This window comes from Triplophysa rosa, linkage group LG10, assembly GCF_024868665.1.
Source record: "Triplophysa rosa linkage group LG10, Trosa_1v2, whole genome shotgun sequence".
Lineage (NCBI taxonomy): Eukaryota > Metazoa > Chordata > Actinopteri > Cypriniformes > Nemacheilidae > Triplophysa > Triplophysa rosa.
In genome coordinates, this window is record NC_079899.1 from 9,306,010 (window position 1) to 9,330,884 (window position 24,875).

Sequence of the window (24,875 nt, forward strand, 5' to 3'; positions counted from 1 at the left end):
TGTAAAAGAATTCAGATATAACCTGTAGCTGAAGATTGGCGTCGCCCTCCTTGCCTCCCCTCGGCTTGCCATGTCCTTATAAGTCCCTTTTAGAGGTCTGTGGAGGGTCTCCTACAGAAGAGCGTGCACGTTTCCTCTCCACAGCTGCTGTCTGTGTGTTGGGGGAATATTTCTTGTAAGATTGATGTTGTTAAAGGTACTGGATCCAAAAGACAGGTGATTAGTGAAAGGAAAACACAACACAGTGTGTTAGTAAGGTGTTGAATGGCTAAAATGAACCTTGCCATAGATTCTCCAAGGGCCCTATTTTAACCATCTAAACACATGGTCTAAAGCGCAAGTGAACTTAGGGCGTGTCCGAATCCACTTTTGCTAGTTTAAAGATGGGAAAAATGGTCGGCCCAGCAGGCGCATGGTCTAAAAGGGTGGTCCCTATTCTCTTAATGAGTCGGGTGTGTTTTGGGCAAAACGTGCAGTAAACCAATCAGAGTCTCATCTCCCATTCCCTTTAAGAGCTGAAACTAGCAAAAAACACTTGCGTTCAAATTTTTCCTTTAATTTGTCACCCATCCACGTTCAAGTAAAATGCCCCCCTCTTGGTAGTGGGGATCCTGTGAGTCAAGTTTATATTTGGAGGCCATTGCAACGTAAACAGATACAGACAGACAGATGAACACACACACAGCCAGACAGACAGACAGAAACAAACCGACAGATGTACTGTATACAGAGAGGTTGTGAGAGTTAGACAGATAGATAGATAGTTAAATAGACGGACAGACAGACAGATAGGTTAGGCTCTTAAAGGTGCCTTTGGGTTTGGTAAATCAGGTGTATATGTTCGGACAGGTGACTCGTTTGACAGGATCTGCAAGGGGAAACAGAAAATGTTATTTATGTAGTGTAGAGTAGTTTTGTTAAAATAAGGTTTAAAAAGGGTTCCCATTTTCTTATAAATACTTAAGGTAAATTAATAAAATGCATGATTTTCCAATTTCCTGTATGAAAGTTAAAAGGCATGTAACATGCGTCTGGGGTTCCTCATCCCAGATTTAAAGGAAACTTTATGTGCAGTAACTTTAGGCAAATAATACTAATGTTTGACTAGATTGCATGTATTGTTAGTTAGTATTATTTGTAGTTTTGTTATTTGATTGTATTAGGTCCCCTTGTAACAGTTCTTTTGATTTCTCCCAACTTCACTGACTAATTATATATAACAGTTACAATTAAACACACACTGATGAAGGCCCAAATGCATCAGTGTGCAGTGAAGTGAATAAAGGATTTTTAACTTTTTTGGACCAGAAGAAGTGCCTTGAATTTCTTTCTATTAATAGAGTTAGCTTATATTGAAGTTAGCTAGCTCCGTTCAGCAAGCCTAATTTGTTGTTATTGTTATTATTCGCTAATAAGGAGCAAACCAATGGTCGGGTTTAAATTGCTGCTCAAGCATTTAAACCATGTGAGTTTAATGGCAAAGAAAGGCATCAATTACAACATTTAAACAAAACGTGATCATTGGTAATTAGCTCGTAACTTACCTGGACTGTGGTTTGAGCGCGCAATGAGAAGAATTCACCCGCGGCTGCGGCCTGGCTCCGGAGGCTGAGGATCATGGGTAATGCTGACAGAAATCCCAAATGTAATCCCCCCCAATTTTTATCAGAGAATAAGGCAGAATATATATTTTATCATTTATATACTGTAATAAATGTGTGTGTCTCTAATTAACGCAGTCTCGTATATTTGTATGTATGACCGCCAGAGCCGTCTTTTGGGCTAGGGAAATATATAAAAAGATTAATTGAAAAACAATTTAAACATCTTTTAGTTGATTTATTTTTATTTTGTGTAGTAGGAGTTTATTCTAAATAATGGCAATGTAAGGTGTTCGACCCTGACGTGTGTATAGCCTACTGTGTTGACAATGAGTTTCAAATGTGTCTGGTCCTTCACAGAAACGACTGAGAATTATGTTCCCACAGCAACTGATTGCGCGTTTGCATTGAACGCGCGTCTTCTGTATGAAAAGTATAAGAAAAGCGTGCCAGTGGCTGTTTTTTTTTTAATCCGGGCTGTTCTGTTCCGTGGGATAATGATTCAGGCTGTATTTCATTTTCACTGGCAATTGGGAGCACCGGGAAATCCCGATGACCTTGCTTGGACCCTGATTTGGCTTGGAAGAGCACCGCAACCAACAATGCAAGTTCGCGTTACGGGTTATGTTCGTGGTGGAGGTCACGAAAGACTTTTCCTATTGAAATACATTAGATAGAAATTCGTGGTGAGTGACACGAAAAAAGAGGGAAATTCGTGTCCACCAACACGAACCAATAGATTAAATTTCGTGACTATATCACGAACTGCCGTGAGACTGGGTTGTTGACGCATGCGTATTAGGTTTGTGCGCTGAACACCGCATGGGGCTTGCACCTATTGGACCCCGGTGCTCTGACTCACAATGCGTAAGTGTAACTCTGTGTTTACATGCAGACGCATTTTGGTTTGTTTTTCGCACATAAAGCATTCTCGTCGCTTCAAAAAAAGCCACTATGCGCGGATGGACCAATTTAACGATTTCTTTAGTACTTTTCTGGAAGTAACATCAAAAACTGACACCATGATGTCAATGAGGAGACCTGGAAATCTCTCGGATGTCACCTAAATATCTTTATTTGTGCTCCGAAGACGCCGGAAGTTCACTAAACATGTTTAACGTCATGTGGGTGAGTAAAAATTCAAACAAAGTTGATTTTTGGGTGAACTTCACCTTTAAGTAAACAATTAGATAATACCAATTAAGGGCAACCAATTACCAAGCAATGCTTAATTTTGTTCTGTGGTATAAAAAGGTTGCATTAGCAAGTAAAGAAAAACATGCAAAACATGGTCAGATCAAAGTGTCTAAATAATTTGGTCCCAAATTTTTGTCAGTTTTACTGGTAGTCCACTGTATGAAGAATTGTGGGGTATAATATGTCACGGTTCACTTTATTTTGCTATCCTCACTTACATAAATGAACTACTGTCCTTACCCACTAGTAAAAATATCAAAAATGATATATGGTGTCTGAATAGTTATAGATAACAAGCCGTTTTGTGAAGAATGAATAACTTGCTGAGTAGTTTTACTTAATTGAATACAATTAATATACAATAAAATGATAATATAAATTAATAGTAATATAAATTAAATATAAATAAATTGTTATGTTACTAGCCAGACCAATAACCAGACACAGACCGGAAGTTAACTTCGGTCCAGGCGCATGCAGCAGATCAAACTGTCTATATGTAGTTTTATTTGTTTCTCTAAAGGGTATGATGTGGTTTACTCAATGCAGAAGAGTGATTAACAACACTATATGATTCTTTTCTCCTTAGGCATACAATATGCCGTGTATTTGTGGTTCAATGATAAAAATAAGATTTCAGGATGAAATTTATCTTCAATTTAAGATAGACTTGTATTATAAAGCCTTTAAATGTCCCTTTGTGGTTTGGCCAAAAAAACGAACAACATTGTGTTTTTAGAAAGTCATTTAACCCTTTCAGACCCTGCATCCATAGTGATGGACATCACAAGTTTTTTTTGGTTTAAACCAATAAAAATGCATGTTTTATAATAATGTTAATATTACTTTGGTCACAAATTGATCCTTACTTAACTAATCACAATGAAGACATGAGCCCTAACCTAATCTGAGAGAGCATCAGACATCACATAACAAAGCATGTCTCACCAGCTAGACTGGGATAAGCACCTTTTAATCCTTATCAATAAACATTTTTGTTTAACATCCTAATCTTTTTTATTTATCAAGTTTTTTTTTTTTAAGTTTCATGTCCATCCCAAATGACATCTGGTCTTTCAGTATATAGAATATAAACAGGCTGCACTTTTATGGGATTATTTTTGTGCCAATAAAAATGAACTCGAACTATAAGAAAAACAAACAAACAAAATACAATGAGAAAGAAGAAAAACAGTCTGATAATGAAAACAATAAACTTGATTGCAAGAATGTAACATGGTTTTCAAATAAGACACATTTTTTTCCTAAATTTAGTTTTTTGCAAATAATGGTTTATGAATTTGCTGCTAGATTTTGCATTTGCGCTTTCAGAGTTTTCGTGTACGCTTCTGAAGTTTACGTTCACCTTTCTGGCACAGGCGGACTTATGGGAACTTTACTCTCATTGGCTAGTGAGAATTGGATTGTCAGCTCCCTGACCAAGAAGTTGATGCAATGCAGCTGAAGTGAATTCAGTGCGAGTGCAGAGGATTAGAGAGCAATTGGCATGTGGTTTTCTGTATTGTTTTGATTTAGTGTTTGTACTTAAATTACTTTCTTATTTTGTTAGTATATTAGTTAGTAATTGGTATTTGAAGTTGGTTAGTCTTGCGCAGCATGTATCCTCATGATCATCCTCCTCACCTTCAAGTAAGTTTATGTCATTCAAATAATAGAGTTTAATTTCTGTACAGTAGCATTTCTGTCTTTACTTGGCCCGTTCATTATGTGTTTTATGTTTGGCTTTGCTGCATTGCAGCTCAAACCGAACATTACGTTGGATTCTATTGTGCTGATAAAGATCGCTTTGTTTATGTTTTCTTAAAAGCAGTCACAATGTAATGATGATAGCGTGCTCGGGTGCGGATGGTAATGTACAGTGTAAGAGCAGGTCAGCGGCGGAGTGGGGACAATCGCGCTCCGGCATGTTTCAGGGCACGCTAGAGATACAGGCTCTCCAATGCTTTAGTTTGTTCCACTGTTAACTTATCAGAGATGCAGAACACCACACTACAACTTTTCGGTATTGCACCAGGCACAGTCATCGTGATCATTACAAAGCGCTAAGGCCAAGCGCCTGACAAGGTCTACACACGTTCGTTCGAATAAACGGATATGACGTTTTTGTGGGCGTTCCCAGTAATGCAGACGCTCGTCCACACCCACTAATTAACATGTAATTTGCATGACTGTGAACAAGAAAAAGAAAAGAAAATGAAATGAAATAAAAGAGAAGAGAAAATAAAATAAAATGAAAATCAGAGTTTCTATTTTAATTTGAATTGTGTCAGTATTATTGCGTGAACATTAATAAAACCTTTGTAAAAATGTTTTTACAATTTCTTTTTCACATTTGCCTTTTCATTTTCATATTGGCAGTCTTGCCTCGAGATTTTAGTGAAAATGAAATGTCAAATTACCAATTGCATTTTTTTTTACAAGTTGTGTTTAATAAAATTGCTAATCTGGTTTTCATTTTCATCGTTTAATTTATTTATTTAAATTTGGCAGGATTTGCCTCCCATATACTGTAGTTGTAGCGGTTTTAGCTGTAATAATGATGAGCTTAGCTCAACAAATATGATTCTCCACCAGATCTATCAAGATCACTGTAACAAGTTCAATAGACAAGGAAGGAAGAGGACAGGGTCGGTTTGACTATTACTGGCTCTTTTATTTCGTTCGGTGCGTCACACACGACGTTGCGCCACTCGCGCTTCAAAACACAAACATTAACTCATAAACCACAGTCTTGTGTGAAGATTCTCTCTTTCTTCAATAGTCCAGTCTTTCAGGCAGCCAGTAGTAGTCCAGTCTCTCTCCTCGGGCTCTGCTTCTCCGCAGGCTTTATGCTCCCCAATGCCACTTACTGGAATGAGACACAGGTGTTTGTCATTTGCACTTGCCCCATTTACTCACCGCTCGTCTCCCAGCTCTCTCTCCCGCTGTAGACCTCGCTGAACCACGACCCCCTTGCCACAATCACATCCATGAAATGAGTTTGTAGCGAGGAAGGCGGGACAAGAGCCGTGGGGCAGGAAGGCGGGGCCGGTGGCGTGAGTGATAATGAGTATCAGCTGTACGCGCACCAGTCCCGCATGCCTCACGGGGAGCTAGGGAGCATAAGAGGACAAGCGATGGGACTGCCGAGGAGAGAGGACCGGGCCCGGAAATGTTAAGTTTTATTTATGTTTGTGTGGCCGGCAGTCGACCGTGAGGTGGCTGCCGGCCTTTTACTTCCGTGTTATTGTTTGTTTATTTTTTATTAAAGTTTATTGTTTAAATGTTCGCCGGTTCCCGCCTCCTTCCTTCCCTACATTGAACTTTGCTACATTGGTGCCGAAACCCGGGAGGAAGGAGGGACATGCTGTCGAAGAGCCCTCGCCGCCGAGCGGCCTCGCGGTGCTGAGGAGTTCGGGCAGCGCGGACGAGGGCGTCCGCCAGCGGCTGCCCGAGATCGTGGTGCTGGAACGATGGGATTCGGTGGGGACGGAGAGCCCGCGGCCGTGCTCCTGGGACGAGGTGGGATGGCGGCCATGGAGGGAGCTCGGGAGTGCCGGCTGCCCTCAGCCAGAAGCCATCGCCGGCCGCCAGGAGGCGGAGGAGGATCGGGCCGTCCACCGAACGTCCAGCACCACAGCATAGCACCGCGAGGAAGAGCCTCTCGGCTGGCTGAGGACCGAGCGACGGCGTGTCGGGGAACCGGACTATTTTTTTTTCCTCTCTCCCCTCTCTCGTCCCTGTCGCTCGGGGTGCTCCCGGCTCCGTTCTCTCGTCTCGTCGGTGCGTACCCCCAGGCGCTGGGGCTCTCAAGGGGGGGCCCCCCGGGGGGAGTAAGCACAGGCGCGGTGGTACCCCCCGGCCTGTGAGGGGCGATGGGGGTATGTAGCGAGGAAGGCGGGACGAGAGCCGTGGGGCAGGAAGGCGGGGCCGGTGGCGTGAGTGATAATGAGTATCAGCTGTACGCGCACCGGTCCCGCATGCCTCACGGGGGAGCTCGGGAGCATAAGAGGACGAGCGACGGGACTGCCGACGAGAGAGGACCGGGCCCGGAAATGTTAAGTTTTATTTATGTTTGTGTGGCCGGCAGTCGACCGTGAGGTGGCTGCCGGCCTTTTACTTCCGTGTTATTGTTTGTTTATTTTTGATTAAAGTTTATTGTTTAAATGTTCGCCGGTTCCCGCCTCCTTCCTTCCCTACATTGAACTTTGTTACATTGGTGCCGAAACCCGGGAGGAAGGAGGGACATGCTGTCGAAGAGCCCTCGCCGCCGAGCGGTCTCGCGGTGCTGAGGAGTTCGGGCAGCGCGTATATTTAAGCGCATATTTAAATAGTAAACAGCATGTAAATGTTACATGTCAATGTTAATTACATTTTTATTGGTAATGACATACGTGCCCTCAACGTGCCACTTATGTTACCCGTAGCTCATGTTATTACCAAAATAGTACGAATATAGTACATAACTGGACCGTCTTTGATTATCTTGTAACTTCATGAGTTTGTGCATGCAACGCCATAAATTGGTCATTTAATGGTAATGAAATTATGTGCCTGGGACGTGCCAGCTACATTGCCAGCTGGTAAGTCATGAAATTACCAAAAATGACTGTCCAATGATGACAATACTTCAGTTATTATCACATTCGCCACAACTTCACTTGAACATTTACATGATCTTCAACATCATTATACATGCCTGCATTGGCATATGCATCTTCTTTAGTTAAGCAGTATTCTTGGTTGTTACGTATAGCAGTTTTCGGTCCAATAAGTAACACTTCTGTTTTGTCCGAGTTCAGTAATAAAAAGTTGTTACTCATCCAGTTTTTTATATCGACTATGCATTCCATTATTCGATGGAACTGCTGTGTTTCATGAGGCTTCGAGGAAATATAAAGTTGAGTATCATCAGCATAACTGTGAAAGCTAACTCCGTGTTGCTTTATTATATCTCCTAGAGGTAGCATGTATAATGCGAAGAGCAGAGGCCCTAAGACTGAGCCCTGTGGTACACCGTACTGGACTTGCGATTTGCGTGACACCTCATTGTTTATTGCTACAAATTGAAAATGGTCGGATAAATAAGATTTAAACCATTTCAAAGCTATTCCTTTAATGCCAACGTAATTTTCGAGTCTGTAGGAGTGTGCTGTGGTCAATGGTGTTGAATGCAGCACTAAGGTCTAGCAGCACCAATAACGAGATACAACCTCGGTCAGACGCCAATAGCAGATCATTTGTAACTCTGATCAAAGCAGTCTCTGTACTGTGACATGCTCTAAATCCAGACTGGAATTCTTCATTGATGTCATTCCTTTGGAGGAAGGAGCATAATTGAGTTGAAACTACTTTTTCCAGAACTTTAGATATAAGGTATACGTATATAATGTATATACATATACATTATGTCACAATGTATATGTATGTATGTATATGGTAAATCAAAAATAAAGTGTTTACCCTAATTACAGTTACTGATAATCAAAGAACTTTTTCTATAATTTCAGGGAATGCCTGTCATGATAATGTTCTAGCTTGTTTCTCAACACACTCATTCTGTTTGTTCGCAGTGTCCAGTCAATTTCTTGACAGATTTGAATGTACAGTATGTTTAATGTCCATCACCAGACCACTATCAACTAATGTAATTTTCTCCTCTAATCTCCCAGAATGCCATGCAAATTGTGGGCTTCATGGAGGATGAGGTTCAGTCGGTGCTGGAGCTAGTTGCTGCTGTCCTCAAGCTGGGAAACATTGAGTTTAAACCAGAGTCTTGCGTCAACAGCTTCGATGAGATTCGGGTGAAGGATAAGAATGGTGAGTGCTTGGTCATATATTCAAATGGCTTTTTAGTAGACCTGGTCTTCATTATATTTCTGAACTGTATAAGAGAGGAGAGGAAGTCCACTTTCCAATATGTTCAAAATTTAAATAATCACAATTAATATTTAAAATAAGGGCAAGAAAAATCAGCTATGGTATGTATATAACAGCAACAAGAAGAGTTTGGAGTTTGGGTAAATATTAGTGTAATACGCTCAATAAAACGGAAGAAAGGAGGCGGGAACCGGCGAACATTCAAACATTTTTAACCGGCCTCGCTTCCTCCTCCCACGGCTCTCAACTCAACTCAACTCAACTCAACTCAACTCAACTCAACTCAACTCAACTCAACTCAACTCAACTCAACTTTATTTATAAAGCGCTTTTACGATTTTCTTATTATCAATCGCGTCACCAGCCTCGCTTCCTCCACCCATGGCTCTCGTCACGCCTCCCTCGTCACAATTAGTTTGAGGTTTCAGAAATGTCCTACCATGTGACAAGCTATAAAATACTAAAACTTCCATACATTAGCTTTTAGACATGCATTTTCTTATCACCTCATATTACCACAATATAACATTAAGGGAATGCATTGAATTTTTGTTCCTTGGAATTTTTCTTTTAAAGGCCGCAAACTTGATAAATGCTTTGTCGTTGTCTGTAATATGCACTTGATCTTACACACACAGTGGCCCTAAAAAGTATTTGTAGCCTACATCTAAGAGATACTTACGTACAAATACCATTGCATTAGAAAACAAAATATTATTGTAACTGTAATTTGAAAGAGATGGCAAAAGGACACTTAATAATAAGCTTAATATTGCCTAAAAATAAGTGTGTTAGGTTTGAAATTATAAAATATATGCTGTGCAGTTCAAAACTAAAAGATGAAAGAGACTTACAAATGTTATTTTTTTGTAAATGAACTGTAATGATACTTCACTGTTTGACCAGTGTGTTAATTTGAGGGAAACAAGCATATACTGTATTACCCCCCCCCTTGGTAAATATGAGCAAAGAACGCTGTGAAAATAAATCTGCACTGTTCCTCCTTTTGATCTTTTATTTTAAAAATCACACAAATCCGATGTTTTATTCAGGTAAAACACCTGAAAACAACACTATGAAATGCAAGTTTTTCTCTAATAGACTCATTTGTTAGTAAATATTGTGACACGTTTTTGTGGCGGAGCATGGGTGGAGGCAGAAAGATTCCTTACTAAACAGAGCAATGGATCACAAAACTCATGGTTCGAATCATTTTACGGATTTTGGGTCACGGATTGGCTCATTTTAATATAGATTATTAATATACAGGTGCTGGTCATATAATTAGAATATCATCAAAAAGTTGATTTATTTCACTAATTCCATTCAAAAAGTGAAACTTGTATATTATATTCATTCATTACACACAGACTGATATATTTCAAATGTTTATTTCTTTTAATTTGATGATTATAACTGACAACTAATGAAAATCCCAAATTCAGTATCTCAGAAAATTAGAATATTACTTAAGACCAATACAAAGAAAGGATTTTTAGAAATCTTGGCCAACTGAAAAGTATGAACATGAAAAGTATGAGCATGTACAGCACTCAATACTTAGTTGGGGCTCCTTTTGCCTGAATTACTGCAGCAATGCGGCGTGGCATGGAGTCGATCAGTCTGTGGCACTGCTCAGGTGTTATGAGAGCCCAGGTTGCTCTGATAGTGGCCTTCAGCTCTTCTGCATTGTTGGGTCTGGCATATCGCATCTTCCTCTTCACAATACCCCATAGATTTTCTATGGGGTTAAGGTCAGGCGAGTTTGCTGGCCAATTAAGAACAGGGATACCATGGTCCTTAAACCAGGTACTGGTAGCTTTGGCACTGTGTGCAGGTGCCAAGTCCTGTTGGAAAATGAAATCTGCATCTCCATAAAGTTGGTCTTTATTGGTCCTTAACCTACTTTTAAGTTGCCACAGGTCCCTGAGGTCTTACTTAAAAAATAACGGTACTTACAATGTCTTTATTTGCAGCTTTGCCTCGTTCAGTCTGGTGGATTTCCATTGAAAACAAAATAAATCCATTGCTCTCCTGTCAGGCTGGGAACAGTGTTCTGTGCTGCTCTGTGCAGCCAACAACAAACACTTAGCATGCTTTGCTTACTCTTGCTTTGCCTGGTGTCGGAACTAATTCACATATGTCGCTTGCGAAAACAAAAATGGCGGCAGCGCCATGGGTGGACACGTTCAGAAAAGGGGGCGGTAATATTAAATAAGAACGACTACTACGTCAGAAAGCGAGCGAAATCTGAACGGCTTGTTTTCTCACAGGCTTGCAGAGATAGGCTCACGTAAACAAAGTTACTAGATTGTCATTTTTCAAGTTTTCTGAGTTGTAGATGCACCAGACACCCGATTATAGCACTTAAACATTGAAAAAGTCAGATTTTCATGAAATGTCCCCTTTAAAGCCGAGGATAAAACGTTCTAAGAGGACAAACATTCTAAGACTCGACTCAACACACTTAACGTTTAACGACTTTTTCTTTCAACGGAGCGATTCTAGTCTTTGACAGTCAGAAAAGGCACACGACTGCCTCAGACCATTACACACACATTAAATTGACTGATGACGACTGGACTTTCTGCTAAACCAACAAATCTATTGATCTATTTACTATATAGATGAGCAAGCTTTGCATTATATTCCCGTTTCGTTGTCATAAAACCGCATGCTCAATGCTCACATTTTTTTATGGTTTTAGTTTTAGGACAGATCGTTTAACATGCATAAATAAATAGGGATGTAACGATTCACCGTGAGCCGGTTGAAAATCGGTTATAATGAGTGACGATTCAAATCGGTTGAGGTTGAACTGAATCGCAATACATTTTTTGAACAGCAGGGGCCCTATTTTCACTGCAAACTAAACGTGGATGCTGATATTTCTTAAATGCAAAAAAATCCAAGAAAAGCCAGACAGTATTAGTTTGTTTATATTAAAGAGACTTTTTCTATTATTAATTTGTTATAAAATCGCAGTTTACTTTTGTTATTTGAAATAAAACATTATTTTATTATGCAAAGAAACGTGAAGCATTTAAGAAATAATGCAAGGGAAGTTGTTCATTTCTAATTTGTTTCAACTCATTTTTTAAAAATAAATCGTGAGTAAATCGTGAATAAATCGCATCGTGAGATCAGAATCGTGAATCGCATCGCATCGTGAGCTGAGTGAATCGTTACATCCCTAATAATAAAGGTTAAATAAATTTGTAATGAAAACAATATTTAAAAAAGTAATCTATTATTTAAGTAAAAAAACGAATGCAGTTTTGCATAGGCTAAGTTCAGAGCTTGAAAACTGAAACTGGGAATGTGGCGTCGTCTGCATCTAAATGCAAATTTAAAGTTGAAAATGACTTAAATCAAAATAATTAACAAAAAAAATACAACGCGTCTTCATCGCTTGGTCAACATTTGATTGCTTAGCCATCTTTAAAACAGGCTGTATGTTTCTATATGTACCCTTACACACACACACACACACACACACACACGCTTTGGTTGACTATCCCCGTGGGGACAGACCATAGGCATAATGTTTTTATACTGTACAAACTGTATATTCTATCCCCTATCCCTAAACCTAAAGATCATAGAACACTTTTTGCATTTTTAGATTTGTAAAAAATATTGTTCTGTACAATTTATTAGCTTTTTTGCCCCTGGGGACCTCAATTTTGGTCCCCACGGTGACACGAGTCCCCATGTGTTGGTGTGTATTCAGGTTTAGGTCCCCACCGGGATATACAAACATGAACACACTCACACACTCACACACACACACACGCACGCACGCACGCACACACACACACACACACACACAGCGTAAACAATAGCTTTTATTTTAGCTATTTATTTATTTTAAGATGGCTATCCATTTTCATGAAGAAAAATGTTTCGTTCTAATTGCACCTGCTGCTTTGTGTTTTTCTGCATTTATGAATAATAAAACGTGTATTTTCCTTGAAAACAGCCGTCTTTGTCATTTAAAAAGATCTATATAATAATAACCCAATGATTGCTTATTCATTTGTACTGTCAGCATTTCTCAAATTTTTCCTGTCTGTTCACCATTTCCAGTTCCATAATGTCAGTCGCAGGTGGCAGTCATAAATATAAAACATGTTTATATTGTTTTACACGCAGTGTAGAGTAAAATCAGTCATATATAAATGCAAGATGTTCGCGATTTAATCGTATGCAAAGGTTAAATAATTTATACAATTATAAAAAAAGACACCGCCATTTATTTCCGTGTTCCGTTTGACAATATTTCGTTATACATGGTGTAATTAAGGAAAAAACTTTGTTCTTAATGCACCTCATAGCTGTTTGTTGTTCTGCATTTACCAAAAAAAAAAAATTTTCCTTTCATTGCTCATTCTTTCATTTCTCATTAAATCGTTTTTTTATAGAATAAATTGGCTGTAGTCGTTAAAAATCTTGATTATTTCAATTCATATATAAAAACTACACGCAATAGAAGCAAAGCATGAACAACATATTTTCATGCAATTCTTTAATTTCAACGTTAAAGAAATCATTTCATTTAAACGCTTAGCCTATTGTAAATACGACCTATGTATTGCTCACAATACAGCTTCTAGCATTTAAAATCATTTAAACACATGGACAGTTAAAAAACCAAACCCGCTATGTCAGTGGAGGTTTTGGAATTCATTCTTTCAATCCAAATTATGTACAGTATATTATCTAAATGTTAGAAGCAGCGGAGGTAAACTCATATGCTGGCAAATGCTATACAAATATAAGCGGCAAAACGCGGGGGTTTCCTTCCTTCCACTGGCACGTCTTTCACGCAGCAAGCGCTTTTTGTGAGCTGCATCCACGATGGCTTTAACCTATCAACATTTTACTCAAAACAAGGAGAACATAGTTTTAATAATGGAATTCCCAGAGTTATATGACCAACAAAAAGAAGACAAATACAGGAATTTAAATAAAGAATACAGAGTGGGTTGATTTGCAAGTTAAAATACATGAGACGAGCAAAATGTCATAGTAAACTGTGCCTAACATGAGCGTCATTAGTATAAGTCATTACCACAAAAATTTACTGCATATTTAAAATATACATAAACTTCAGGCAGGTTAGTGACCTTGAACGTCCGCCCAGGGACAAAACATTTTCTCTACGAGAGACAGCAGCACCGCCACTGCTTGCCATGTCCAGTGAAAGGGCCATAACATACATAAGAATGTCATGACTAGCCAATCAATATCAAGCATTCAAAAGGGCTGTGTAACAAGTCTCTAATTTGTTCATATGAGATTGTACGCCATTGACATTCAGTTTTCCCATCAGTAGAGCACACTTTCCTTTTAAATGTTTTACACAAACAAAGCAGGCTAGCAAAACTACTAAAACAACACCCAGCAAAACTTTATCCCCGCTGTAAACGCGCCATGTGCGTGTGTAAACACATTAAAGCGTCATGAAACACTAAACAACATTTGTTTAGATGTTAACAGAGTTAGTTTTGTTGCACAACATAGAAAACAATGTTAGCAACTGTTAGTTAATTTTGCGCTTTTTTTGCGCTATTTTTGCCTTCCGTGTTTAAAGTCCTCATCTGGCCAACGTCACAGGTTGCCATAGTACATCGGTTGTGATAGTGCATCGTCGGTGTCTCATAATTATTGGTGAAACTGTGTTTTCTTTTCCAATGAGAAGACATTTCTCCTAATTATTCATTACAGCGCCTGGTGTGTTTCTATCTGACCCTTCGGAGAGAGGTGTATAACCATATAACCACATATAACCAAATATAACCAAAATCATCGCATAGTAGCATGCATGGTGTAGACTTTTGGAATTTGTCATTCTCTGCACTGAAAGCAAGCGTGCGCGTCAGGAGGACGGAGAAAGAGTGCGCAGGGAAAAAATTGACTTTTTGACTGTTTAAATAAGATCTTATTGCATTCCTCCTTTACATATGGAAACTTAATGGTAGTTAATTTGTAATGAACATGCTGTATTCCCGTTTGTAAAAAAATATTAATTATTATCAAGTAGTTTTAAAAATAGTTTTGAAGCGAGATCTGGTCTAGCATTGTATGGCACAGCATTGTTACGTGATGTTTAACCTCATATGGTCCTCATTTCCTGTTTACACTACTGGTATTTGGGTTCATTATGACCCCAACAATTGATGAAGTAATTGTAAAAAAAATATACATTTTTAATAATACAAATAATATATCATTTTTTTGTTTACTTCTCATCGATACATTAATTCTGTGTTTTGGGCGATGTGAAGTACTTTTGTACCTATTTACCACAACATTTCTCAACTATACCATTAGCTTGAATGTGAAATATTACATTTTTATGACAAAAACACTTAAATGATTATCCAATTTTTTTTCCGGATATTGATTAGGTGTAGAATTCTGCCATCTGCTGATTAAAGATAAACCTAAAAGGATTACAGTAATAAAATTAATTGCTTTGACCAGCGGAGGGCCATAGAGAGCCATTCATTTTACTGGATGTGGCCAACTGCTCGTATCACAACTTTTGTGATACATTTAGTGAATTTATGTATACATAAACGTTAGAAAAGAGATTAAAAATAAATATTTTTTCAAATAGTCAAATTTTTGTAGTTTTTGATGCATTTTGAAATGTCAGCTTTGTAACTTGTGCTGCCTGAAGATCTGCTTGGCCCCTGTGGAGGTGTGTGTGCGAGACAGAGTGTGTGTGTGTGTGTGAGAGAGAGAGTGTAAGTGCATTTTGAATTGTCAGCTTTGTGATTTTGTCGAGGTGTGTGTGTGTGCGTGCGTGCGCGTGCGTGTGTGTGTGCGCGTGTGTGTGTGCGCGTGTGTGTGTGCGCGTGTGTGTGTGCTTGTATACATGGTAGGGATGTAACGATTCACCGTGAGCCGGTTGAAAATCGGTTATAATGAGTGACGATTCAAATCGGTTGAGGTGTGAACTGAATCGCAATACCTTTTTTGAACAGCAGGGGCCGCTATTTTCACTGCAAATCTAAACGTGGACATGCTGATATTTCTTAAATGCAAAAAAATCCAAGAAAAGCTCAGACACTATTAGTTTGTTTATATTAAAGAGACTTTTTCTATTATTAATTTGTTATAAAATTGCAGTTTAGTTTTGTTATTTGAAATAAAACATTATTTTATTATACAAAGAAACGTGAAGCATTTAAGAAATAATGCAAGGGAAGTTGTTCATTTCTAATTTGTTTCAACTCATTTTGTGAAAATAAATCGTGAGTAAATCGTGAATAAATTGCATCGTGAGATCAGAATCGTGACTCGCATCGCATCGTGAGCTGAGTGAATCGTTACATCCCTAATACATGGTTTACAAATGTGTGTGATGACGTGTATAACAACGTCTGCTAAATGTAAATGTAAACACACTTCCTGTGTCCTTGTAAACTAAATCGCAAAAAAAAACATACTAACTGATGATATTTTAAAAAGAAAAAAATTGCCAAAAGTTTTCTGTGATGGTAAGGTTTAGGGATAGGGTTAAGGTTAGGGAATACAATATACAGTTTGTACAGTATAAAAATCATTACGTCTATGTAAACCACATATATACAAGTGTGTGTTTGTGTGTGTGTGTTCATGTTTGTATATCCCGGTGGGGACCTAAACCTGAATGCGCACCAACACATGGGGACTCGTGTCACCGTGGGGAACGAAATTGAGGTCCCCATGGGCAAAAAAGCTAATAAATTGTACAGAACAATATTTTTAAAAAATCTAAAAATGCAAAAAGTTTTCTATGATCTTTAGGTTTAGGGATAGGGGATAGAATATACAGTTTGTACAGTATAAAAAACATTACGCCTATGGACTGTCCCCACGGGGATAGTAAACCAGACATGTGTGTGTGTGTGTGTGTTCATGTTTGTATATCCCGGTGGGGACCTAAACCTGAATACACACCAACACATGGGGACTCGTGTCACCGTGGGGACCAAAATTGAGGTCCCCAGGGGCAAAAAAGCTAATAAATTGTACAGAACAATATTTTTTACAAATCTAAAAATGCAAAAAGTGTTCTATGATCTTTAGGTTTAGGGATAGGGTTAGCGATAGGGGATAAAATATACAGTTTGTACAGTATAAAAACATTACGCCTATGGACTGTCCCCACGGGGATAGTCAACCAAAGCCTGTGTGTGTGTGTGTGTGTGTGTACGTACGTTTGTGCACGTGAACATGTCTTTTCTGCATAGCATGTGTGCTCTAGTACCAGGCCTTCTGTATGGAAATATTCAAATTCTTGCCGGATTTATTGATTTTTTCGCATTTCACATTCATTTTCAATTGGGGTCATATTGACCCCAAATACCAGATTAATAAATTTTTTTACATACCTTCAGAACAACCGCATCAAGCCCAGTTTTTTTATGTGAATGAACACAGGAAATGTAGAAAAGTCACAACGTTCTTTTCCACTGAGATGAAGGGAAGAGAGGACAAAAACATGCACATCAATCTCAAATGGGTGCTCGACCAAGAAAGTAAATTGAAGTAGTAACAAAAGACGGCACACCAGAGCTCCAAAAATATATTAAAAATACTTTATTATTTAAAAGACTTTCGCATGGCACGTGACGTTTCGAGCACACATATACTAATAACAAGTAGGATAACTTGCGGATATTCTAAATCACAGCAACCAACACATCTCCGGAATAACGTGCAGTGCCTCCAAAGCGTTCTCAGGCACCACCAGCTGGTAGTTTTCAGAAGAGCACCAGGTATTATTATTTCAGATGGCTAAAAAGGCTTTGGAGGACACAGTTTAATTGATTAATTTATTGGTATAGTATCTTATGCATTTATGCAATATAATGTAGACAAACCAGACAATGAAGTCCAGAGGATTCCAGCATTCCTACATACGCAATTTGCGTAGCTGTAATTCATATGCGGGGATTATGCTATGCGTGCGTGCACACCCTGTTTACGAATGATTGGAATTCATTAACATACACACATTTTACTATGAAATCTGATGTTTACTAAGTATTTGTGAATCTGGAGGAAAGTTTTCGGGAAGGTCTGTTTTAAGCGCAAATTACTCTGAATTTATTCATATATTTACAAATGTTTCATGAATGATGCCCATTGTAGCTTCAGAAGCATTTCAAATTAAAGCTGCAAGCAGCATAAATCAGGCCCTCACATCTTGGTGCACATTGGGGTTGCCAGTGTGAAGTTTGAACATCCCTAACCAACACGGTCTCACCCCTCATCGTCACGTATCGACGTTTGGTCATTGCCTCCTGGCGTCGACATCCGAGGCAGAAGGTACCCCCTTTGCGTCGCTTTTCAACGTAGATGGCCGTCCGATACACTTCAATGTAAATCCCTCATCTTCGGATTCTGACGCGGGGGGTCAACTAACGAATCTCTCGCGTGTGCTGGAAAGTTTCGGTTTTCATGGTCATAATCACAAATAACTTTGCTAGATGTAGGCATTATCTTGCGATAAAAATACAACAGGTTTTAGGCTACAGAGGATAGACTTTTTTTAAATGGGTCAGACCCTCAACGTCGGATTTTGACGCAAGCAGGGGGTCAAAATCGATTTGCGCTCTTTATTAAAAAGCGTTTTGCCCGGTATATTTGTTATATTGCTTTTATATTGGTTCCATTACCAACTAACGAAGTTTTAAGACATCGAATTGTGTTTTCTACCGTTTAGTTTTCATTTCTGTTCGTTCATTGTCCGCCCCCAAAATAGATTAGAAATTGATAAATTGTTCGACCGGACCTATCTGTTGTATATAATAATATAATAATAATAATTGTTCTTGCATCTGTACCCTACTTCACGTTGGCCAATCAACTACTTGAGCAGTGATACATCATTGCATGCGACGATCCCAAGCACCATTGCGTTTTTCGATTTCCATACGTAAGTATTGCATCTAGAATTAGACATATTACACTTTAAATGTAGGTGATGCAGTGTGGTTTTGTAATGTTTCAAGTTGCATTTTGGTGCATAAATTCTATCATGAGGTGGTTAAACACTATCAAGAGGTGGATAAACTTAAGAGATTTAAGAGATGGGTGATCAACGTTTACCCACCACTACAGCCATCATCATAATGACAAATATCTTGGCTGGATGTGGGCATTATCTTGCGTTAAAACATACAACAGGTTTTAGGCCACAGAAAACTGAACATTTTTATGCAACGCATGCGGAAAACTGACGTATGACCAGGTTAGATTGAATTTAGCCTAGTTAAATCCCTCAAAGTTAGATATTGACGCGGGGGTTCGATTCGTTCTTCGCAAGTTTGTAAGTAGGCCTAGTCAGTGTATTTAATGACAGTTGAGATTAAAGCCTCGAATGTTTGGTCTGACTGTAGGCTGGACATTTAACTATTTGCTTTAGCCAATTATTTCCCCCATGTCGCGACATCTGCACACACATCCCGAAAAAGCATCAATGAATGAGCGCAAACAGTCGAGGCAGCTCCCAAATGTCGCGGCAGCTCAGGGTGCCACCGGAAGTGCCACTGCTAGCTGCCGCGCGCGATTTGCTCTTGCTCTATTAGCAAGCTTTTCAAGAATCAGCATTGTTTTTTTAAAGTATAATCATAACATAGACATATCATCACATCATTTAATTACGTTTGTTTGGAAGCACCTTAGCCCTGAAAGGTCGCTATTATCATGTTAAATTATAGATTTTTAACGTTTCGCACATGCGCAGAATGAATCGGGCAGGTGGACGTATTCGCATCGATCCCAAGCATCCACGCTTCCCGCTGCTCTACTGAACTGCAAGGAAGTAAGTATTGCATGCAAACTTGAAATTATGTACACCACTGACCTATCAAAAATGATTAAAAAAATGTCAAAAGTTTTTTGTTGTATTTGTAGCTGTTTTTTGTGCATTGCTGTACAAGGGATAGATAAGTATCATGATGAATAAAATGTGCAGTATGCTAGACAGTAACGTTAGATTAGCCTATATACATTTTGGGAATAGGGTAAGTTCATTTAAAATCCATCTAAACTATACATTTTCAGAAAGCTTATCTCGTCTAGATGTGATTAAACACGCGTCCCACCTTCCTGTAGACTAAGTCAAGGACAGTTACTGAAATGCATTTCCATTGCATTGATTGTTTTTTAAACACATTGATTTTCAATGTAAATCCATTCATGGGGCTGTAACAGGTTGTGGGGATTTTAAGGTCTCTAGCTTTCGGTCTATAGTGTTTTCACCAAGTGCAGCAAAACTCTTAGTTTGTTCAACACTACAACACTGTTCAATACTTCAGTCGAAACCTGAATAGGTGTCATTTAACAAAACTCTCAGCCAGGAGATTCAATGCTGTGTTTGTTAGGATGATGTAGAATACACTGTAGAGCGTGGCTATTTAAGGGTGTTTAAAATCACTCAAGACATTGAAGTAGTCCAGCTAAAATAAAGCCTACCTGCTGATGAAGTTCATCATTGGTAATCAATTAAGTAGGTTTTTTTTCATACTGTGAAATTTCCCTGACTGACATCACCTACCCAATTTTTAGATCACCAGTAGACAACTTGAGATTATCAAGCCATCCCAGTGCCTGTAATATGCCAGGGAGTGTTTCATTCAAGAATGGCTTTGTTTGTGTTAGACGGCCTTACGTATATTCAATGACTGAAACTGTGGACATAGACCTGTGTATTTTTGACGGTAATAAAGACCTTTTTGCAGCAGAGTCCAACACTGAATGTGCCTGTAGGCTATTTCTGTATGTGTGTGTTGTGGTTTTATTTGTATGACAATCTGTTTGCCTTTAAAATGTGCTACGTATTAAAATATCATAATTATCTTTGTGTGTGTGTGTGTATTGTACATTTCAGAATGACAAAGCGAAAATTCAGGCGTTGCCCTGCTTGCCAGGTCGAGAACCAGGCCATCAGGAAGTGCTGCAGCACCTGCTATGCAAGCCTCAGCAAGAGTAAAAAGATGGAGGCCCTCAAAGACCGCCTGGATAATGAGTGGGGGCAGGGGGTCTGGAAAAACAGGAATGCGGCACGAGTGGTTTCTTCTGCCCAAATTGCAGTAAATAAAAATACTCATGCTTCATGAATTGGATGGTAGTCAATATGAAACTCAAAGCACATTACATTAACATCAATACTATCATACTATCCTACATTATAATTTCTAACTGCGTAGAACAATCCGGCGTGAATCAACCCATTTTTCTGTTTCTTGAGATTAAAAGAGTGCCGTCAGTAAGAATAGAAACGAAGAAAATCGACATAGACCGAATTTGCGAAGTGGGAGCTGACCATAACTGAAAGGGGCTCAGAAAACAGAAACTTTCCTCGCCCTCATCACTTAGCGTTAGCTGGCATTTTGCTATTTGGTTCCTGTTGCATCAAATTTTCTCGTTCCTCTATCTAACGACAGCACTCACTGATTTCGAGGAATAGGGATATGGGTAGATTTACGCCAGAGTTTCTCCTTTGGTTGGTCAAAGATTCTGTCATCTTGTGACTGAACATACAGTTTTATAAAACTTTCCTTTCACTGACAGGCTTATGCGTGCATCCCAAAGACCTCAACTTAACCTAAAGCTGGCACACATACCATAAATGGGACAACATTTGGATAGATGTGAACTGCATCCAAAATTACTCATGTTCTCTCGAGTTGCTTATAACAGATGCATGTAACATAGTCTATCCTATGCAACTGATGACCTTTCTAATAGTGGTGACCGAAAGTTTCCTTGTTAATAAATGGTTAACAAAAAAACTAAGAATTTGCACCAATGACAGCCTACTTATTTTTACTTCAACAATTAGTTATTTAATTCCTAGTCAAATTGCACACTGTTAAGGACCATTCATAACTCTGTTAAGGAACAAACATCCAAAACTAGAGATAATACCTCTGTCTTGACACTGGGATGCTGTGTAGAAATATCTTTTGCCTTTAATCAGATAGGACAGTTGAGAGTGACAGGAAGTGAGTGGGAGAAAGAGTTGGGATGCGATCCGGAAATGACCACTGGTCAGCACTTGAACTCAGGTGATGGTACCCCAGCCAGTTGTATGATGGCCAGGGCATAGGACTACATTTCTTAACAGAGCATTCGTAAGAAAAGAGAAAGAGAATGGCATCAATGTTGACAAAATCATATCCAGTTTCTGATTAAATTTCTATTCCTACTCACAATATGGTAAAATGGTAAATGGACTGCATTTATATTGTGTTTTTCCACTCCTCTGAGCACTCAAAACGCTTTACAATGTATGCCTTACATTCATCCACACACTCTTACACCGGTGGCTACCATGCAGGGTGCCAACCTGCACACTGGGAGCAGTTAGGGGTTCTGTATCTTGCTCAAGGACACTTCGATGAGGGCAGGCAGAGCTGGACTCAAACCTGCAACCCTCCGGTTGCCGAACAGCACCAATAGAGAGAAGCCCCTTTAGCAACTATGGTCCTTGCACAACAAGGGAATCTGACTGTCAATTCTGATTAGGACAATCTCCAAATCTTGTTTTAAATCAGAAATGGCTCTGTTTATTTTGCAGTGCAACCTTCATTTTAACAGTCATGTCAGAGCTCATTGCCAGCATGTTGATGGTTCATCAGCTTACAACCAGTCCGTTTCACTCTTTATTCTACACGTTTTGTTCTATGATGGAAGTGGGTCAGCTTATGAATGTCATCAGATCACATTAAAACTTGTGAACCGCTCCTCTCAGTGTTTAGAAACTCAGATCCCTAATCAGTAAAGCATTACCAGTCATTGCCTGACACTATGTGAATATTGATTTCATACAAATGTGATGTCACCTCAACAAAAAGTGATGATGTGAATTGTGTAACCATGATATTAATGCAATGTGAATTTTCTAAGTACTTTTGTTAATTTCAGGTGCAGAAACTTGCTGCCTTGGGCTATATGCCCATTTTATTTATGGGCAGAAAGAAAAATAATCCGTTGATCGCCGATATAAGTGCTGGAATGCCAATAAATGATGACACATGACCTTTTATTGACACCATGAAGAAGGCTTATGAGTATTTACTTAAAAAGCAAGGTTGTGATTATGCAGAACTCATTACTTATTAAAAAAAATATTTGTTGTATACAGATTAAAATGAATGTCAAATTGTTACCTCCTTAACAGGACCCCAGATGTCTCAGACCCAGCCTGACCAGCAGATCCAATCCCCGACCCAGTCTGACCAGCAGATCCAGACCCTGACCCAGCAGATCCAAACCCCGACCCAGCCTGACCAGCAGATCCAGACCCAGCCTGACCAGCAGATCCAGACCCCGATCCAGCAGATCCAGACCCCGACCCAGCCTGACCAGCAGATCCAGACCCAGCCTGACTGGCAGATCCAGACCCAGCCTGACTGGCAGATCCAGACCCCGACCCAGCCTGACCGGCAGATCCAGACCCAGCCTGAAGCTCAACAGATTGATGATGGTGTCGTCCTCAACCTCTACTTTTTGCCCTCTCCACCCCATCCCCAGACTCACCCTGAAGCTCAACAGCTCCAGGTCCAGCCACAGCCTCAGCAAATTCAGCCGCTGACTGCCAAACCAAACCCCAAAAAAAGAAAAAAGGGTAAAGTAAACTTTCTTGCAGCCAATCTCTTATGCAGAATTAATTATGGTTTAAATAAATACATAAAAAGCACACAAAAGCTTCCAAACACTTCCCAGAGCCTTATTGGCACTGCTAGAAGATTCCAGTTGGTATTTGATGACATTAAAGTCAGCAATGCTATGCTGTAAAGGTTTTTTATTTATTTTTTGTTTCCTACCCTTCACCCAGAAAAAGGGGTTAAGTGAACTTTCTTAACGGGCAATTAATAATTTATTTATGTATTTATTTTTGTAATTAGGCAAATACTGCTGTCCTCAGATGAATTGGTTCTCTTTGATTTAGATCATTTTGATACAACAGTTAGGTCCAGTCAAATGATCTATTATATTCTGATTGGTCGAGAGATGTTCAGTGATTAGTGGGATTATAACGACTACTCCTATTAAGCGAATCTTTAAATAAATAATATTAAACTACATAAAGTTCTCTTATTAACTGACCAAAGTATTACAAATGTGAGAATTATACATTAAAGCACAGATTTTAAAGTTAGACTTTGAATTTTGATGTCAATTCCACTATTGCACACGCATATATTACACAAAGTATTTAGTTTAATTACATCAGAAGTAACTGTAATTAAATTACAGAAAAAATAAGAGTAATGCCCTACTTTACTTTTTCAAGGGAAAAGTGATTAAATTACAGTAACTAATTACTTAGTAACTATTTACATCCAACACTGCTGCCCATGTGGATTTGTTTGTTTATATGTACTTGGTAAAGTGCAGGAGGCACATCTTAGAGGTCAGCAGATATTGCTGTAGGAACCTCAACCCATGGGGGATTAGATGTACTTAAATGGGACCAGGCATTTACCTCCTAAGGGCCCCTCCACCAATTCTTCTGGTTCTCAATCAGGTCTCACCCTCATTGGCACGTTATACGAGATATTGGACCATGCTAGACCTCATGTTGCCCTGGCGTCGACATCCGAGGCAGAAGGTACCCCCTTTGCGTCGCTTTTCAACGTAGATGGCCGTCCGATACACTTCAATGTAAATCCCTCATCTTCGGATTCTGACGCGGGGGGTCAACTAACGAATCTCTCGCGTGTGCTGGAAAGTTTCGGTTTTCATGGTCATAATCACAAATAACTTTGCTAGATGTAGGCATTATCTTGCGATAAAAATACAACAGGTTTTAGGCTACAGAGGATAGACTTTTTTTAAATGGGTCAGACCCTCAACGTCGGATTTTGACGCAAGCAGGGGGTCAAAATCGATTTGCGCTCTTTATTAAAAAGCGTTTTGCCCGGTATATTTGTTTATTGCTTTTATATTGGTTCCATTACCAACTAACGAAGTTTTAAGACATGAATTGTGTTTTCTACGTTTAGTTTTCATTTCTGTTCGTTCATTGTCCGCCCCCAAAATAGATTAGAAATTGATAAATTGTTCGACCGGACCTATCTGTTGTATATAATAATATAATAATAATAATTGTCTTGCATCTGTACCCTACTTCACGTTGGCCAATCAACTACTTAGCAGTGATACATCATTGCATGCGACGATCCC

General features: G+C 39.2%; 1 protein-coding gene across 1 annotated transcript; it reads left to right on the plus strand.

The window, feature by feature from the left end:
- Positions 1 to 17,948: 17,948 nt before the first annotated feature.
- LOC130559799 (uncharacterized) lies at positions 17,949 to 23,714 on the plus strand. The gene is made up of 5 exons (XM_057343077.1): positions 17,949 to 19,503; positions 20,572 to 20,773; positions 22,611 to 22,776; positions 22,867 to 23,313; positions 23,638 to 23,714. The coding sequence occupies exons 3-5, from the start codon at positions 22,740 to 22,742 to the stop codon at positions 23,712 to 23,714; spliced, it is 561 nt and encodes a 186-aa protein (XP_057199060.1). The 5' UTR covers positions 17,949 to 19,503; positions 20,572 to 20,773; positions 22,611 to 22,739.
- Positions 23,715 to 24,875: the final 1,161 nt, after the last annotated feature.

What these genes read in the sequence shown, in the direction of transcription:
- LOC130559799 (XM_057343077.1), top strand. Translation starts at nt 22,740, where the DNA reads ATGAAGAAGGCTTATGAGTATTTACTTAAAAAGCAAG. An exon ending in GTATTTACTTAAAAAGCAAG is followed by an intron (nt 22,777 to 22,866) that starts GTTGTGATTATG and finishes CCTCCTTAACAG; the next exon opens with GACCCCAGATGTCTCAGACC. An exon ending in CCCCAAAAAAAGAAAAAAGG is followed by an intron (nt 23,314 to 23,637) that starts GTAAAGTAAACT and finishes TCTTTGATTTAG; the next exon opens with ATCATTTTGATACAACAGTT.